This window comes from Narcine bancroftii, chromosome 3 (assembly GCF_036971445.1).
Source record: "Narcine bancroftii isolate sNarBan1 chromosome 3, sNarBan1.hap1, whole genome shotgun sequence".
Taxonomy (NCBI): domain Eukaryota; kingdom Metazoa; phylum Chordata; class Chondrichthyes; order Torpediniformes; family Narcinidae; genus Narcine; species Narcine bancroftii.
This window is the reverse complement of record NC_091471.1, coordinates 67,907,108-67,925,791: the sequence shown is the minus strand read 5'-3', so window position 1 is coordinate 67,925,791 and position 18,684 is coordinate 67,907,108. Positions and strand designations below refer to the sequence as shown.

Genomic DNA, 18,684 nt, shown 5'->3' with positions numbered 1-18,684 from the left:
TCTAGAATGTCATGGAAGCTCAGTTGTTGAGCTCAATCAATTAAAGTGTAACATTAGATTTCTCCATATTAAGTAAATCAATGAATATTGTGATAATGCAAGAAAATGACACCAAGCCATAAAATTCAGCTATTTGTTGTATATTTATGATCCTTTTATTCACGTGTGGCCCTTTGTTTCTTCAACCCTCTTGTCACATGCAATAATCACTATTCTTTATGATGCAGGTTATTAATTGGACTTTGGTATTAGGCAACAGATTTCTATCAAGCATTTACAGGCTACAAGTTTTTTCCAGGATTGAAGTGGTTGTTAATTTCTTGGTCCTAATCTTACCTAGATGGTCTTGTAATCCAGAAAGGATACAAATCATACATTATAAAAATTATCCTTTCCTCTGAATGGCTCTGCCATTCATCTCCACCTACCTGCCTTTTCCTTATATGCTTTGAACCCGTCAGCCTTGCCCTTCAGCCTAACAAAAGCCTGATTTAAGCCCACCCATATTGTGCTGCCATATCCACCTCCACCCCCTTCCAGTCACGCTGCCATTTCCCCCACTCGCCCGCCCAAGTTGCGCTGCCAGTCTCCCCCACCTTGCCCGCCCGAGTGGCACTCCTTGTCGGCCCCCCCCTCGCCTGCCCGAGTCGTGCTGTCGGTCTTCCCACCGTCGGTCACACGAGTCATGCTGCCAGTTTCCCCCCTCGCCTGCCCGACTCACGCTGCCAGTCTCTTGCCTGCCTGACTCGTGCTGCTGGTCTCTTGCCTGCCCGACTCACGCTAATGGTCTCTCCCCCGCCCGATTCGCACTGCCGGTCTCTCCCCCACCCGATTCGCGCTGCCGGTCTCTCCCTCGCCCGACTCGCGCTGCCAGTCTCACCCCCGCCCGACTTGCACTGCCAGTCTCTCCACCTCCTCCCTCCCGCCTGACTCACACTGCCATCTCTCTCCCCACTTGCCAGATTTTGGAGCTTTCTGGAGTTTAGATGTCCAGAAAAAGGATTGTGTACCTGTATTTCAAATTTCCAGCATCAACAATATTTACTTCCTCATATATTTTCATTGTTTTGACTTGTCAGAGGATTTTAAATGAAAATTGTATTGGAGTTAAAAAAAAAAACACTTCATGAGCTTAACAATAATATTCGTTTTAATATCAGGATCATAAGACCATCAGGAGCAGAATTAGGCTATTTAGCCCATCAAGTCTCCTCGCCATTTAATCATGAGCTGATCATTTTCCCACTCAGCTCCACTGCCTGAACTTCTTCCCATAACATTTGATGCCCTGGATAATCAATTACCTATCAATCTGTTTTAAATAATCCAATGACGTGGTCTCCAAAACTGCCTGTGGCAACAAATTGCACAGATTTACCACCTTCTGGTTAAAGAAATTCCATGTCTCTGTTCTAAGCAGGTGCCCTTGAATCCTGAAGTTGTGCTCTCTTGTCATAGACTCTCCCATCATGGGAAAGAACTTTTCTATGTTTACTCTGTTCAAGTATTTTAACATTCAAAATGTTTCAGTGAGAGTTACCCCCCCACCAACCCCAACTCATTCTCCTAAATCCCATGAAATACAGGCCAAGAGCTGTCAAATGCTCATCATAGGATAACCCTTTCACTTCTGGAATCATCCTAGTTAACCGCCTTTGAACCCTCTCCAACATCAGCGCATCTTTTCTTAAATGAGCCCAACACGGCTCACAATAGTCCATATTGCAAGGTCTCACCAGTGCCCTATAAAGCTCCCACATCACATCCCTGCTCTTGTATTCTTATTCCTCTAAGAAACAAATGCCAACATTGCATTTGCCTTTTTCACCACCATCTCAACATGTAAGTTTACCTTCAGGCTATCCAGCATGAGAACTTCCATGCCCCTTTGTTTCTGGGTATTTAAAATTTTCTCTTCATTTAAAAAATGGTCTGCCAGTTTATTTTTTTCTACCAAAGTAGATGACCATACATTTTCTAACATATTTGTCACTTCTCTGCCATTCTCCTAATCTGCAACCTCCATGTTTCCTCTACACTACCTGCTTCTCCACCCACCTTTGTATTATCTGCAAACTTGGCCACAAAGCCATTCATTCCATAATTCAAATCATTAATGTACAACAGAAAAAGCAGGCCCCACCAACAACACCACTAGCAGCTGCAGCCAATCAGAATATGATTCTTGTAATCCAACCCTGCTTTCTGCCATTCAGCCAATGCTCCAACCACAGGCAGAATACTGTTTGGATGGGGTGAAAATTCAGACCTCAGATGTGCAAAGGGACCTGGGTGTCCTCGTGCAGGGAAACCTAAAAGTTAATGACCTGGTGAAATTGGTAGTGAAGAAAGTGAATGCTATGTTGGCCTTCATTTCAAAAGGAATAGTATACAAGAGTAAAGAGGTGTTGATGAGGCTCTCTGGGGCACTGATGAGGCCTCATTTGGAGTATTGTATGCAGTTTTGGGCCATTTAGCTGAGAAAGGATGTGATGTTGTTGGAGAGGGTGCAGAAGAGATTTACTAGGATGATTCCCGAATGCAAGGGCTAATGTACGTGGAGCGTTTGGCAGCTTTTGGGTTGTATTAATTGGAGAATAGGAGAATGAGAGGAGATCTCATCGAGGCTTTTTGTATTTTGAAAGGTTTAGATAGGGTGGATGCAGGTAGGATGTTTCCCTTGGAGGGTGAATCAAGGACAAGGGGGCTATCCATATAAAACAGAGATTAGAAAGAACTTCTTTGCCAGAGGGTCGTGGATCTGTGGAACTCGCTGCTGCATACAGCAGTGCAAGCCAGATTTAAACAAGAAATAGACAAGTATCTCATTAGTGAGGGCATCAAGGGATATGGGGAAAAGGCTGGAAATTGGAACTAGTGTAGAGTAGGTTAGTGTATTTTTACGGAACAGACTTGATGGGCCTAGTGACCTGATTCTGTTCCTTTGTCTTGTGATATCTTATGATATCTTGTTAAGTTGCCTCATGTATGGCATCTTGTCAAATGCTATCTGAAAATCCAAATACACCACATCCACTGCATCCCCCTTATCCAGCCACCTGCTTGTCACTTCCTCAAAAGATTCCGATTGGTTTCTCAAACAAGATTTACTTTCAAGGAAACTATGATGACTTTGGCCTGTCCTGAGCCTCCAAGTATTCAGTAATTTCATCCTTTACAATCGACTCCACATCTTCCCAACAACTGACGTTAGGTTAACTGACCTGTTACGTCAATTCCTTCATTTCTGCTCCCTTTTTGAATAGTGGGGTGACATTTGTGATTTTCCATTTCTCCAGAACCATGACAAAATCAATTGATTCCTGAAATATTATTACTAATACCTCCAAAATCTCGGTGTACTTCTTTCAGAGGGTGCAATCCATCTGGTCCAAGAGATATCCACCCTTGCACCTTTCAGCTTTCTGAGCACCTTCTCCCCTGAAATAGTAACTGCACTCATTCCCTTCCCTGATCCCCTTCCGTGTCTAGTACACTGGTAGTGTTTTCCAAAATGAAGACTCATGCAAAATACTCATTTAGCTCCTCTGCTATCTCCTAGTCTCCCATTTTTTCTCCAGCATCATTTTCCTCCATATTTGGGAAATGGTGCATTAACATAGTAAAATTTTACTCTGTCGCTCCCTTTTATTTATTTCCTGCCATCTACAGAAATCACGTTAGTACCATTCCATAAGTGTAGCAACAGAATTAAGCCATTTGGTCCATCGATTCTACCATTTGAAGTACTTTTCCTTTCAACTGCATTATTCTGCCTTCTTCCCATAACCTTTGACACCCTTGTTAATCAAGAATCTATTATCGTCCACTTTAAAATATACCCAATAACTTGGCCTCCACATCTGTCTGTGGCAACAAATTCCACAGATTCACCATCCTCTGCTGAAGAAATTTTTCCTCATCTCTGCTCTAAAGGAAAGTCTTTTTATTTTGAGGCTGAGTCTTCTGGTCCTAGACTCACCCACATCAAGAGACACCATATCTATGGCCACTCTATTCAGCCCAACCTACATTTGATAGGTTTAAAATAAATGGCAATGTTGGTGGAGATGCTGCAATGGCAGTGCTGCCCTAGGTGGACACACAGAAAGTGGGGAGAGGAGATACAGCACCCCTGCGCAGGGTTCTACCACCCAGATGAACTACTGATGGTTCCGTACATGCTTTAAACGGCACTTATAGTGGTTTCTTTTAAAATCCTGCCACTGTGGGGTCTGGGCTCAAACCAACAGCACCTCTGCTCAGCGTCACCTTTCAAGGGGTTAGAGATTCCAGGAAAGCAGAGGACTGGTGCAGAGTGCCAGAAAACAGGGAGACCAATCCTGATTGAGAAGGAGAAACAAGAGGAGAAAACCCTATGATGATCATGGAGGTGGATCAGTGAGGGGTTCTGTGGCTGGTGATACAAAGCGAGGAACCCATGCAAGCTGAAGGCTGCTGGTGACTGTGGTCATAGGACTCACACCAGGCTGCTGACTGCTGCAGTCTGGCTAAGAAGGGGTACCAGATATCAGAACCAGAATGGTGAGGATGTCAAAGTTTGGATCTGGAACTAGGGTTGCCAGTGGTTTGGATTGAAATCTATGTGGCTGAGGGAGGGCCACATGGGGACTTTTATTTGTTTCTTTCTCTGAATGCAAGGGCGCCAGACAATTTCTGCTGATGGTGAATCTTTATCTGCTTTATGGCAGACTAAAGACGATTTGATTTAATATTACACCTGTTTTATTTCATGACAATAAAGAAATCTGAATCTTGAATGAGATTTCCCCTCATCCTTCTAAAACATGAAATTTCTCATTGCTCTACAAATGATTTTTTTCTTTGACTGCCTTTCCAATTCCCATTTGAAATCTCTTAAGAGGTAACACATTACAAAAAAAAAGCCACTCTGGGCTTTATTTAATCTTGTCTCCATAATATTAATCTGTAGCACTTGGCCCTTAAGAAATTTGTAATGGGAGCAGCTACCTTCCTTTCAACCAATACCTTATTCCTAATGTATCACTCCAGAAGATAGGTGAACATTTAGTAAATCTACCAGGATCTAAGGTACAGAAATATTGAACCTCAAAAAATGGTCAGATTAGTGTATAATGAAAGGAGAACTATATTCATAGAAAAAATTCTTTTCAGGAAACACAAGCCAGGTAATATCATCGCTTTCAGCTAGGAGGCAAATGATCCCCATAGCAACAAAAAAAAACTACACTAGGTATCCCACTGTTATTTGCATGTTCATGGTGTGTTATATCTGTTGGATATGACTTTTAAGCAAGATATGAGAATGACTACACTCAAAAGGACTACAAGCTATTAGGCAATTTAAGACTATCATGAGAATGTGAAAGGGGTCTATTAAAATAAATGTTTTTCTTTATACTTTGAAAATATCTTCAAGCAAAATTTGGCCCAAACAAGTTGCAAATATCATTCAAGTACTTTTTAAAAAAAAGTACATATACTTTTTCAGTCATATTCTGAAATAGAAGTTAGGAGATGAATTACCTTCTCAGGTGCAAGAAAGCAGTATAACATTGCTTACGAAATTCTTGGTATTGTTCACTCTGCATTCCACCCATCCCTTCCACCATTTCCTTGCTCAGTTTCATAGGAGGTGGAAGAGGCTTTGGGTCACGGCCCAGAATATATCCAAAATCTATGTGAAACAATTTTCCTATAGCAGCACAAATAAAATATTTCAATAATATTATCATTCTAGTTTCTTTGAAGACAAAATAGGAACAGCTCAACTTCAAAATGCAATGGAGTATAATTAGCTGAAGAAAATTGGAAATTGACATATCACCAAACTTCAGCATATTATCCATCATAATGCTAAACAAGTAAATTTTGTACCTGCCATACATAGTTCATTTTGAATGCATGCATAGATATTGCAGTATTTTGGAAGTATAATCCCTGGAGCTCCATTTTATTCTCATTCTGCTAAGAAAACAAGTGTAATGTAGCCCAATATTTACAGCCTGTAGTCATGAACTTAAATCTTATATTCCACTCACAAGATATTATACAAGCATTTAAAAAATCTTTCTTTCTAATTTATTAGCAGTCCATGGTAGCCATGTTATGCTTTTTTCCCCCCCTACACTTGCAATCAATTCTGTTCCTTATTCAATTCAGCAAACCCTCTGGCAAAATGAGAAAATAATCTTTCCCAGACCAATTTCATCTCCCTCTCATTTTTAACAAATCAATTTCACCCCAAACCACAAAAGAACTGTTGCCACATTGTGAAGATTCATCATAACCTATAGCATGCAAAATATGAAACACCAGAATGTTGATCTATTTCTGCTTAACAAATCAACTGCAGGCTTGACCACTCAACCAGGAACTTTTCCTTTGTATGCTCAAGTATTTTCTCCATTTCACAGTCCCTGCTTTTGCCAGTCTTGAGTGATAAGCTCATTCTGAGTGCTCAAGCAAAAATCTCTCTAGAAATGAGTGCTGCTGGATAGTTCTGCACATTTCCCTTGGGTGCTAATTTAACACCAGCTACAAAGGAAAAGGTTGCAAAAAAGATTCAATGTTAACTGTCAGCATTTCAGTCAACAGAGCTCATGCTGACCACTGATTTCCCAGATCTAGATATTTAAATAAATAATGAAAGTTTAATAAATAAAGAAACAAAAAGACATGGAAAAGGATAATTTAAGCTAAATGAATGATAATGTTAACAGATTTATAATTCAAAGAACTGTGCTATATGTGGATGAAAGAACCACAATATGAAAACATGCAGAAAAACATTGCATAGCAGTGTGTTTTTGTCCAAAAGCCATCAAGGAACTAGCAAATCAAAATACTTCAGGACTATGTTAAAATACCACAGCATTCAAATTATTAAGTAGGGAAGGTTTTTATTTGGAAAAGAACAAGGTATGCAAGAATGTAACTAATTTCAATTTGCCCAACATGTTCTGTTATTTGGCATCAAATGGTCTTCAAATTCTGCTTGAAGGAGGGTTGCATGAAAACATGGCCCTTTGTGGTATTTAGCCAGAACTGTCAGTCTTTGAGAGTCTTTCACCCAAAGCAGTTTACTGTAGATGTTGACAAACATAATCGCACAAAACTGATGGTTTGCAGTTGCAGGGATCAATCATTTAAACATGAGAATATCAATACAGCATTCAATTGAATACAGTATATATAAATTCCTGGGGGGTCACCATCTTGGAGGATTTTTTCTAGAACCAACACATGAAGTTCATCATCTCTATTTTCGCGTCTCTATTTTCTCAGTAGTTTGCGAAGGTTTGGAATGATATCGAAACCCTTGGCAGATTTCTACAGATGTGTAGTGGAAAGTGTGCTGACCAGCACCAATACCTCTGAGAAGAAATCCCTCCAAAAGGTAAACCAAAGCACCCCCCGCCAACATTAGAAAAGAGGTTCAGGTGCTACAAGATTTGGCCCACCAGGTTCAGGAACAGTCTTCTAAACAATAAATTTAATCAGAGACTCATTATTTATTACTGATTTTTTTCTGTATTGCACAGTTGGTTTACATTTCTTTGTTTACTTTTTTATCTTTGGTATATATATCTTTTCTTGATGACAGTTTTTTGTACCACCGATAAGTAGAAATTCTGCCAGGCTCACAAGAAAAAGAATCTCAGGGTTGTTGGTATATTGTGTCCTGCATCTACTCTGACAACAAATCTGAACTTTGATCTTTGTACTTTTCAAAAACCAACTCAAACACATACACTGTATTTTTGTATTAGATTCTTGCATTGATTTAGGATTTAATTACTCGTTCAATATTCAAGCCTGATAAACATATAGTTTATTCATCAAAAAAAAGTAATCTATTTTATCACTGTTAACTGTTACAAAATAGACATGCAGTGCCCTCTGCTGGATTTTTATTTAAACTGATTCTAATGCAAATCTTCAACTAAAAATCAGATATAAATGGATCAAGAACATGAAGCATATTTTAGAAATAAGAAGAGAGCAGATTGCAAAGAATATATAAAAGCTATAATGATTCTGGATTATAGAAGCTGAAGTAGATTATTTCCAGAAAACTTGCCTGTCTTTGTCAACAGAAGATTATCCAAATGCCTATCTCCAACTCCAAGTATGTATGTAATCACACAATACCCAGCTGTAAAATTAAAAAAAAAGATGCTTAGATGACATTGAACACAGAAATACAATTTACTTCGGAAGTTCAGGGAAACTTTAATTTTGTAGCTTATACAACAAAACTGGAAAACCTCAATTACTTTGTTGAAACTATAACGTGGATAATATTCAATATTGGAATGTTAATCCTAACTTAATGAACATCCATAAAAGTGACAAACTTTGTGACAACCTGTCCAATGACAGTCTTGAAGTTATGACACAGTAACTATGAAGCATACAATTGCTTACATTCTTCATCCGAGTCTGATCTGTTAATTTATTCTAATATACTAATTCCAACCATTTCATTCACATCTATTCTCACCTTATTTTAATTAATTTAACTTTCTATTCATGTGTTTCTGCTTTGAGTTTACTCAAAATAATGAAATCATTAAATTACCAGCTAAAAATATATCTACCATCTAAAGGAAGAATGCATATCATCTCGTAATGGTGACTCAATGTTAAATGAAAAAAAAAGCAGTAATTTCTTCCAACATGACAGTGTCTACAAAAGCCATACGACTATGGTTAGTGTAATGGAAAGCACAGCGCTATTGTTTGCATTTGGTCCTACTTATATGGAGTTTTAATGTTTTACCTGTGTCTGCATAGGTTTCCTCTGGGTGCTTCGGATTCTTCACACCTTTAAAAATGTTTGCAGGTTACCAGCAATTGGTGTTTTTGATGGCATGGGCTCGTGGGATGGAAGGGCCTGTTACTGTACTGTTTGTCTCAACTTAAAATTTATGGCTAAATTAACTTTAATGGAAAACTAATTCCATTTGATATTTGAATAGAAGATCAATAAATTCACACTCTAGATATGGGGTTTGTACATCCACCATAACACTCTTTCAAATTTGCATATGGAAAATAGTGGAAATGCAAACCTAAATATTTGATGTGTACTCCTGAAGATGCTGCATTAACTGTATTTTTAAACACGCTGGCAACAATAATGAATTAAAGAATTTAATCACTTCCCTTGACAATCAATAGTGTTAAAATCATCAACTTCCTGACCTACATCCTTTAGCTGGGAATCAACATTGTCATAAATAAATGCAGTTACAAGAGCAGGAAATAAGGTACTTATCCCCTGACACCTCCAAAACCTTTGCTGCATCTTTAAGGCACAAATCAGCATACTGGTGTTATATAACACTGAGAAGCATGTAGGTAGCTGTGGAAGCTGGTGGGTTTGTGGAAGGTATCTGTTAAGAGTTTGTTTCCCAAGATGGAAATAGAGATTGAAGAAAGGGAGAGTGAAGCTCAAGATGGACGAAGTAAACCTGTGATTGTGGAAGTTGGTTGGAAAGTGGATGAAGACAACAAGCTCATCATTGGTGCATGAGGCAGCACAACAGTAGTTGTTGATGTAGCAGAGAAAGAGTTGAGGGGCCTTGCCTGTGTATTCTTGGAGCATGGATTGCTCCACGTAGCCACGCGGGTACCCATGGCTACCCATTTGACATGGAGAAAGTGGGATGAGTCAAAGGTGAAATTATTGAGGGCGAGGAAAGTTTTGCCAGGCAGAGGAGGAGGTTCTGGAGGAGTACTGGTTGTGTCTATTGTCCAGAAAGGAATGAAGGGCTTTGAAGCCTTCATTATGGGGGATGGAGTTGAATAGGGATTGGAACTCCATAGTAAACATGAGGGGATCAAGTTCAAGAAACTGAAAGTTGTTCAAGTGATGGAGGGTGTGTGAAGTGTCCTGGATGTAGGTGGGGAGAGACTGGACCAGGGGGATAGAACAGAGTAGAGGAACACATGGACATGATGGGCCTACTGGGACAAATGACTTTGTGGATCTTAGGTAGGAGGTAGAAAAGGTCAGTGCAAGTTTGGGAAACAGCAAGGTTGGAGGATGTGCCAGGGAGATGATCGGAAGTGATGAGTTCAGTGATAGTGCACAATAAAGTTGTTTGATGAGTTTTAGTGTTGCCTGTTGGAGGTTAATAAGAGGAGGTATGTGAGAGTTATCATCTGACTTTGAGGAGATGAGGTCAGTGTGCCAGAGCACACCACCCTTGTCTTTAGGTTTGATGGTGAAGTTTGGATTAGTGTTGAGAGAGTGGCCAGGCGTTCTGAGAAGGTGAGATTGGAATGAGCGAGGGGAATACTGATCAACATGGTTGATATCACAGTGGCAGTTGGAAATATAAAGGTCTAGAGGAGGAAGAAGATCAGAACGAGCTGTCCAAGAAGAGGAAGAGGTTTTAAAGTGGGAGAATGGGCCTGTACTGGGTGATGCAGACAGAACTGACAGAACAAGAGTTCAGCATCATGGTGTGCATGGAACTCATTGAGGTGAAGGTAAAAATGGACGAAGGTAAATCTTTTCCTGAGGACAGAGCATTCAGTATCCGAGATGGGAAGGTCAGAGGAAATTGTGAAGACCAGGTAGTGGTTAGGAGGAGGTACCATGGGGTGGAAGGTGTCAGGAGGGGAGGAGAATGGGTGGATCAGGAGGTGAAGGGTAGGAAGGGGGGAGGGTTGGGAAGTCAGAGGGTGGAAGAAGAGAGCCCCATGCACTCTCGGAGCTAGGTATTAGGTATTATGAATTAGGAGAAAAGGCTCAGAGTTATTGCTTGGTAGTTGAAAATGGAACAAACTTATAGAATACTTAATGCTATCAAAAATAATTATAAGATTACCTATAAACCTCAAGAAATTAATGATTAATTTAAAGATTTTTATTTCAATTTATATAGATCTCAGTCTAGTTGTGAGGACACTAAGATTGAGAATTTTTTTAAATCTCAAATAAGCCTATGGAGTTTGAATTATCAGGATCAAAGAGATTTAGATGCTCCCTTTACAGCAAAAGTTAGTGAGGTGTTGAGTTCATTGAAGCGTGGTAAGTCACCGACGGAAGATGGTTTTCTGCCTGAATTTTTTAAAGAAATATAAGGAACTTTTTAATACCCCCTTTTATGGAGGTATTAAAGCAAGGGGAGAAATCCCATCTCTACCAGAATGTTTTTTCAAATGCATTAATTATGCCAAAGAAAGATAAGGATCTGTTAAAGATTGCATCTTATAAACCAATATCACTATTGAATGCAAATTATAAAATAATTGCTAAAATTGTAGTGAATAGAGTTTCTAAATATTTACCAAATTTAATTCATATGGATCAAATAGTGTTTGTTAAAAAATGACAATCTGCTGATAATGTTGCTAGATTGATTAGCCCAATACATTTAGCCCAAAAAAATGGTGACTTAACTGAGGCTGTAACTTTAGATGCTGGGAAGACTTTGGATAGGTTAGAATGGATTTTTTTGTTCAAGATAATGGAAAAGTTTGGTTTTGGACTGACATTTATAAATTGGGTTAAAACTTTATATAAAAATCTGTCTACAAAAGTGGTGACTAATGGACAAATTTCAACTTCTTTTCAATTAACTAGATCGAGTAGACAGGGATGTCCTTTATCAACATCTTTGTTTATTTTGCCAATAGAGCCTTTAACAGAGTTAGATTTTAAAATTAAGGGTATAAAGGTTAATCAAGAAGAATATAAATTTGTTTGCTGATGATGTTCTGGTTTATTTGACAGACCCTATGAATTTGTTGCATCAATTACAATCAAGTTTGGAAGAATATGGTGAAGAATCCAGCTAGAAGATTAATTGGAACAAAAGTGAAATTTTTCCTTTATTTAAGGGTGATTATACTCAATGTAAAAAGGCCACTCAATTAAGGTGACCAGATGATGCAATTAAATATTTAGGTTGTAGCCAACCGCTACAACACACGCACGCGCGCACACACACACACACACACACACACACACACACACACACACACACACACACACACACACACACACACACACACACACACACACACACACACACACACACACACACACACACACACGGCAGGTTAAGCTCACTCCTTTATTAGGGCTGGAAAGGCTGCTTTTTTACTCTTCAAGTTCATGGCGTTTTTGCTGATTGACTGAGTCATCCATATGAATAACAATAGCGGGAGGGAACACCCATGCATATGAATGCACTTCTTCCCCAGCCTGTTTCTGCTGCGTTAGCTGGGCAGCTTGACCAATGCCATTTTAGGGCTGTTGGTCTGATGCTGCCCCAGCTTCTAGACCCGCTGGTTCATTGTCCGGGAAGTCACTTTAGCGATCTGTGTCCGCGTCTGCTGCCGCGCGATGTGCCGGACCGATCTCTGCAATTGCGGGCTGCCGCAAGGTATTAGGGTTGACAATGATTTGACTAATTTATATAAATTGAATTATTTACCATAACTTAATAAAATTAAGGAGGATTTAAATAGATGGAATAACTTGACTATAATTTTAGTAAGTAGAGTTAATTGTATTAAGATGAATATTTTCCATTGAGTTCAATATTTTTTCCAGTCGATCCCCATCTCAATTCCTCAAAAAAATTTGAAGGACTTGAATACGAGTGAAAGAAATTTCTTATGGAAAGGGAAAATGGCGAGGGTTTCTGTAGAAAATTTGACTTGGAAGTTTGAATCAGTAAGTTTACAACTTCCCCATTTTAAGAACTATTATAAGGCAGCTCAATTGAGATTTATTAATGTATTGTTTGGTGTAAATAAAATTCCTGCTTGGGTTAATATAGAACTTAGTAAAATAGGAGAAATTAATATACAAGATTTTATTTACAAGTGGAATTCAAAATTGTTGGCGGGAAGCAGAGACACACCTGTTTTGAAACATTAGATTGATTATAAAATAGGTACAAAAGGTTTAATTTCACGAAAAATCCCTTTATGTCAAAATAGACTGATTCCACCTCACCACCACCCCCCCCCCCCACTTTTGTTCAGACATCTCTCATGTTCCCTCACGCCTTGATGAAGAGTTCAAGCCCGAATCATTGGTGTTGTATCTTCACCTTTGCTACATAAAGACTGCTGAGTTTCTCCAGTATTTGTGTGTTTTTTTTTCCAATTTTCTATGGATAATCAATTTCTGAAGATATGGATACAGATGGGTAGAGAATAGAGGATTGTTTTCATACTACTTTTGAATAAATGAAGAATAAATTTAATGTGCCAAATAATACTTTTTTTTCTATTATTATCAAGTTAATGCTTTTTTGACTGATAAAATAGGTCCAAGTTTGACATTACCTAGTCAGAGCAAATTGGGATTATTGATTCGTAATAGTAAAGTAAGTATATTTATTTCTGTAATGTATAATTTACTTCAAAAATAAATTCCTTAAAATAGGGGTGCATAAATTGAGATTAAGATGGGAAGCAGATTTAAATAGACAAATAGATGAGAAAGATTGGATGCTATTATGTAGAGATAATATGAAAAAAAATTAATGTTAGACATAGGTTGATTCAATACAATTTTTGCATCAGGTATATTTAACTTCTCAAAAATTAACAAAAAATGAACACGACATTATCAGATTTATGTTTTAGATGTGGTTAAGAGGTTGGTTTATTTCTGTATTCTACTTGGAAATGTCCTAAAGTTAAACATTTCTGGTTGGAAGTTAGAAATTTTTTGGAACAAATAATGAGGGTCAAGTTCCCACAGGATTCAACATTATTTCTGTTGGGTAATATTAGGACTATAAGACCTACATTGAAATTAACGAAGTACAAAATTGAATTTGTAAAAATCGTTTCACAGTTTCTAAGACATGTAACTATTACTTGGAAATCAGATACAGATTGAGGGATGGAAAGATGACATGCCAAATTTCATAGCTGTATTCCATTTGAGAAGATTACTTACAATTTACAAAATAAGTATCAGATATTTTGGAAAATGTGGTGATCATACTTGCAAAATGTGGGTATGAATGTTTAAAAGACTCTGAAGATCCCATCTTTTGGTAACCTCCAGCATCATATTATAAAAAAAAATACAATATATAGTTAATCCTCTCGAGATAATCCAGTTTTTTATTCTCTATTTTCTTTTTCTTCCTTTTTTGGGGGATTTGCCAAGTCTTAGTGACATTCCAGTGAATTTTTTTGAACCCTTTCCAGCTTATCGCTGGGTGACAATACCCAAATGCAATCTCTTCAGCATCTTTCACATTTGTTGCATTACATCTCTACTACTGTACTCAAAACCTTGACCAATGAAGGCAAATGAGCGTAACACCTTCTTCGCCATCCTGTCTACCTATGTCACTACTTTCACAGAACTAAGTATCTGAACTCCAAATTCTCTGAGTTTTACAACACCCCAGAAGGAACTACCATTTACTGTGCAAGTCCTGCATTGGTTTAATCTACCAAAATGCAACTCCTTATACTTGCCAGTGTTAAAATTCCATCTAACAATCCTTGGCCCATTTTCCAAAATCATCTAGCTTCTGTTGTAATATGGGTAACCTTTTTTATTATCCACTAAACAACTATTTTTGATGTCATCTACAAACTTATCATACTAACTATAAGTCGTCAATATATAGACAAATAACAGTGGCCCCAGCTCCTATTTCTGTGTAAAGGAATGCAAAAGAATGCCATACAAGAAGATCAAACATTAAGGGAAAGGGCTCTGCTCTATTTGTTGATTTGTAAAAATTTGCTAGCCTTACAGATAAAGATTCACCACAAAGACTGATGTTAATGAAACAAAGGAACAAACAACTGCAAGAAACCTGTGCAAATAAATTGTGAAACAACATGGCTATATAAAATGTACCCAAGTCAGTGGTTCTCAACCTTTTTTGCCCCAGGTCCCACTTTAATTTTTCAAGAAAAAAACATATGTCCCTCCATTAACAGAAAAAAGTTATATATTCAAACAAAATTTTAATTAAATCACTTACTGCAAGTGTATTTTAATGCAATTAAGGTCAGGTATACACTAGAACACATATTTCATATTCAACTACTACTTCAATATGTCAACCATCTCAAACACATTTAACAATTGTCGTCACTTCAGTGGGAACCTTGCCCCTGATGCTGGCTGCAGATTTCTTTTTGATTCGAGGGACTAATTTTGTTAGTTTCAACCTTAAATCTCCAAGTTTTGTAATTTCCAGTCGGTTTCTCTTAGCTTATAACAAATCACTAACAGCACTGAAGCCACATTCTACTAAATAAGATGATGGAAAATGTATCAATTGTTCCTTTGGTAAAGTAGTCAAGTTTGGGTATTTCTTTTTGATGTCATTAGACAGCCACATCATGGTTCCTTTTACTTTGTACAGAGTATTCACAGATTCATCATGTTGCAACTCAGATAGCTCCTCTTGGTATTGCACTGGAACTTCAGATAAGTCCACCAGCAATGGCTGAGTTAAACAAGAGGGGAAATACATTGCCTTTAAAAATCACAAAATATATTATTGAAGTCAGTGACTAATATTTTCAAATGGTCAACAGTGATGCTTGTAGCAGTGTTAGTTACCTCACACTTAATCAACCAATAGAATTGACTGAAATTTCTTGCAGAAATATTTCTTTGGCATAATTCTAGAAGTGTCATGAATCCAAATATCTTTGTTTTTGCATCAACAAGCATCATATTTGCTACTTGGAGTTGCTTGTTCAATGTACTTAATTTCTCAAAAATGTCCATCAAGTAACTCATATAAGCTTTGCCATCTGTTGTCTTTTGAAGCAGTTTCCCTTTGACAATCACCTTACTTCAGTGTGAAGCAATAATCTCACATGTTCTGCATTTTTACTGACGTTCACATTTGGCAATAGCTTTGATTGCATTGATACACTTGATGCAGTATCTCATGTAGAACAGGGGAATCTTTCTTGGCAACTGTAGCCCCTTTCATACTTGCATCCCAGAAATCAGCTGTTCAGTGTCCTGGGATAGGTATGGGAGTTTGGCCTTTCACACTAGACCACTCCTAACTAGGACACTGAACACTTTCAAACTTGCAAGGGTTTATCCCTGGCGTTTGGTCTGTTCAACCTTTAATAGGAAGTGCCCGCAATGCAATTGCCCGTTTCACACTTGTTTGATCTTAACGCTGGCATCTGCAGATGCTGGCGATTGTACTAGGGGTCAAGGCCGGCAATCCCTGGCATGAGATTATGTCATCTGATGCTGGCGTTGAACAGATTTTGCTTTCACACTTGCCACTTTAAAGGCCGAATGGAGTTCGATTCAGGGGATCACTGGCAAGTGTGAAAGGGGCTTAAGTTTTCTCAATGGATAACACAATGCACAACCAACATGTTTGGATTTTCATTGTTCATTAATTTTTAAACATCCTGATTTTTTTTATCCATCAAAGCAAGTGCACCATCTTCAGCACAAGATAAAATGTTTCCTTTTGATATTTTATTTTAATCCAAATAATTCTTGAGCTTGCTGTATATATCAACTGCAGTAATGATTATTTCTAATGATTCACAAAACAACATCTCTTCTTGAAACTCTTCCTGATCAATATATCTCAGGATGCCAACAACAGAGCCTCGCTGTCCTCGACGGTAGATTCACCTAGTTGTATTAAGAACTTTTATGATCTCAACTTCTCAAAAAGCTGTTTTTCAACATTTTGCGCCATGTCATCTATTCTGTTGCAGACAGTACTATTACTCAATGGCATTGTTCGGATATCTTTGTCGTCCTTTTGGAGAACTGTTTTGAGAAACAATGATATTGTGGGTTCCTTCCAATCATATGATTCGTCTCATGTTTTGCTAACAGCAGAGAAATTTCATTGCTAACTTCAAGGATACGATTCAGGACTGTAGTTTGCACAGTGAATAATGAAGTGATTTTTGATCTATTTTCAAACTTCGCTTTCAGTGATTTAAAATATTCCATTTTTGAATTGACATGGTTAGGATGTTTTACCCTCAAATGAGCTTCAAGACAGCCTGCTTTCATTGATTAATTTGACAAAGTCTGTTGGCATAACATTGTGTACAGCAGGTACAAACCCAAACTTAAAGAACTCCACTGAATATTGACGAACCTTTTGCTTACTTGGTCTGCTTATTTTGAATATACAACAGCGCGAGCTACCTGACACAGATTAATACAACAGCGCAAGCTCCCTGAAACAGATTAATCAATATTTTATTATGTCTTAGAATTGAAAAATCTAATAAAAGTTATGATTGAATCAAAGGAAAAATACTGACCATAAAAAATAAAATAAAAAAAAAACTAGCACAGTTTCTGACATTTTTTTCTTGCAGAGAGTGCATCAAAACTGCGCTAGCCTCATGCTTTACTTTCTGGGGACCCTTTTTTTCCCAATTTTGGCATCCCCCACAGGTTGGCTCCTGGGGCAGACCCTCTCTCTCTCTCTCTCTCTCTCTCTCTCTCTCTCTCTCTCTCCCTCCCTCCATATGCTAGAGCACAAAGAAACATACAGATACAGGTCTCACTCACTACTGAACTGAAGAAGTAAAGGGGTATGGACGGAGACACAATTGTTGAAATAATTTTGAATCCTCATCGCTAATGAGATAATTTGGAATGGATGATAATAAGACTGGTCAGAAAAAATGTAATTACAATATTAACCAAGGATAACAACAGTTAAATAAGAGAAACATCGGAGGAGCAAAAATACAGGTTACAAAAATAAAAAGGACAGTGATTTTACTTTGAAGTTATCACAATTGTGTTGTATTAACAGTGTTGCCAAGTCACATCTTTCACACCAACATAATGAGTTTATTTTTTTCAAACCACCTTTTTAATTATTTCCCAAAATATTCCTAGGCCCCACTAAAATATTCATAACACCCATGCCCCACCAAAATACGTCCCACTTTGAGAATCTATGACCTAAATGCTATATGAATTGAGTGAGGCTCAGTGCAGGGAATGAGTGATACTGTCTAGTTATTTTTTGTACTCTGCTAGCATTATCAAGGCTGAATAAAGAAACTGTTGTACGCTTAAATTGGTTCTGCTGTTTGTCTTATTACAGCGCAGGCTGACTTCCACGCCTTTGTCATACCACTGGTCACAGGCCTTCAAGCTGAATAGCAACCCTCCACTACCACCCTCTGTCTTCTACCATCTAGCTAATTCTATATCTAATTGGCCAGATCATCCTGGATCCCATGCAATCTAATCTTCTAGTCCAGGCTTACCATTACAAGACTTCTAAAGCTTATGTGGACAATGTCTACTACCCTGAACTGAACATTCTTTTTTGGTCACCTTTTCAAAAATCTCAATTAAATTCATGTTACAATATCCCTTACACAAATACATGCTGGCCATCCTTAATTTGCCTTTCCAAATGCAAGTACACCTGACTCTCAGAATATCCTCCAGTAAATTAACCATAGCCTGCAATACTCTTATTTAAAAAAAAGTTTTAAGAGACAATAAAGAGACAAAATTGATCACCCTCCTGTCTTTCAACAACTTACCTGTGCTTAACAATTATGCAAATGTCTCTGCCAGGGCTCCTGCAATTTCTTTACCATATGATACATTTTGTCAAAGCTTGGGATTTTATCTACCTTTATGAATTTTAAAATCTCCAGCACCTCTTCATCTGTAATGTGGACTTT

At 38.0% G+C, this 18,684-nt stretch overlaps 1 protein-coding gene across 3 annotated transcripts in view; it reads right to left on the bottom strand.

The window, feature by feature from the left end:
- Window positions 1–18,684, bottom strand: part of pik3c3 (phosphatidylinositol 3-kinase, catalytic subunit type 3) — a 155,634-nt gene that overhangs the window by 21,636 nt on the left and 115,314 nt on the right. For all 3 annotated transcript variants that reach the window (XM_069924228.1, XM_069924229.1, XM_069924230.1), the window contains 2 exons: window positions 8,087–8,161; window positions 5,530–5,698 (listed from right to left, as the gene is read on the bottom strand). In XM_069924228.1, coding sequence (XP_069780329.1) covers window positions 5,530–5,698; window positions 8,087–8,161 — 244 coding nt within the window. The remainder of the gene's footprint in view (window positions 1–5,529; window positions 5,699–8,086; window positions 8,162–18,684) is intronic.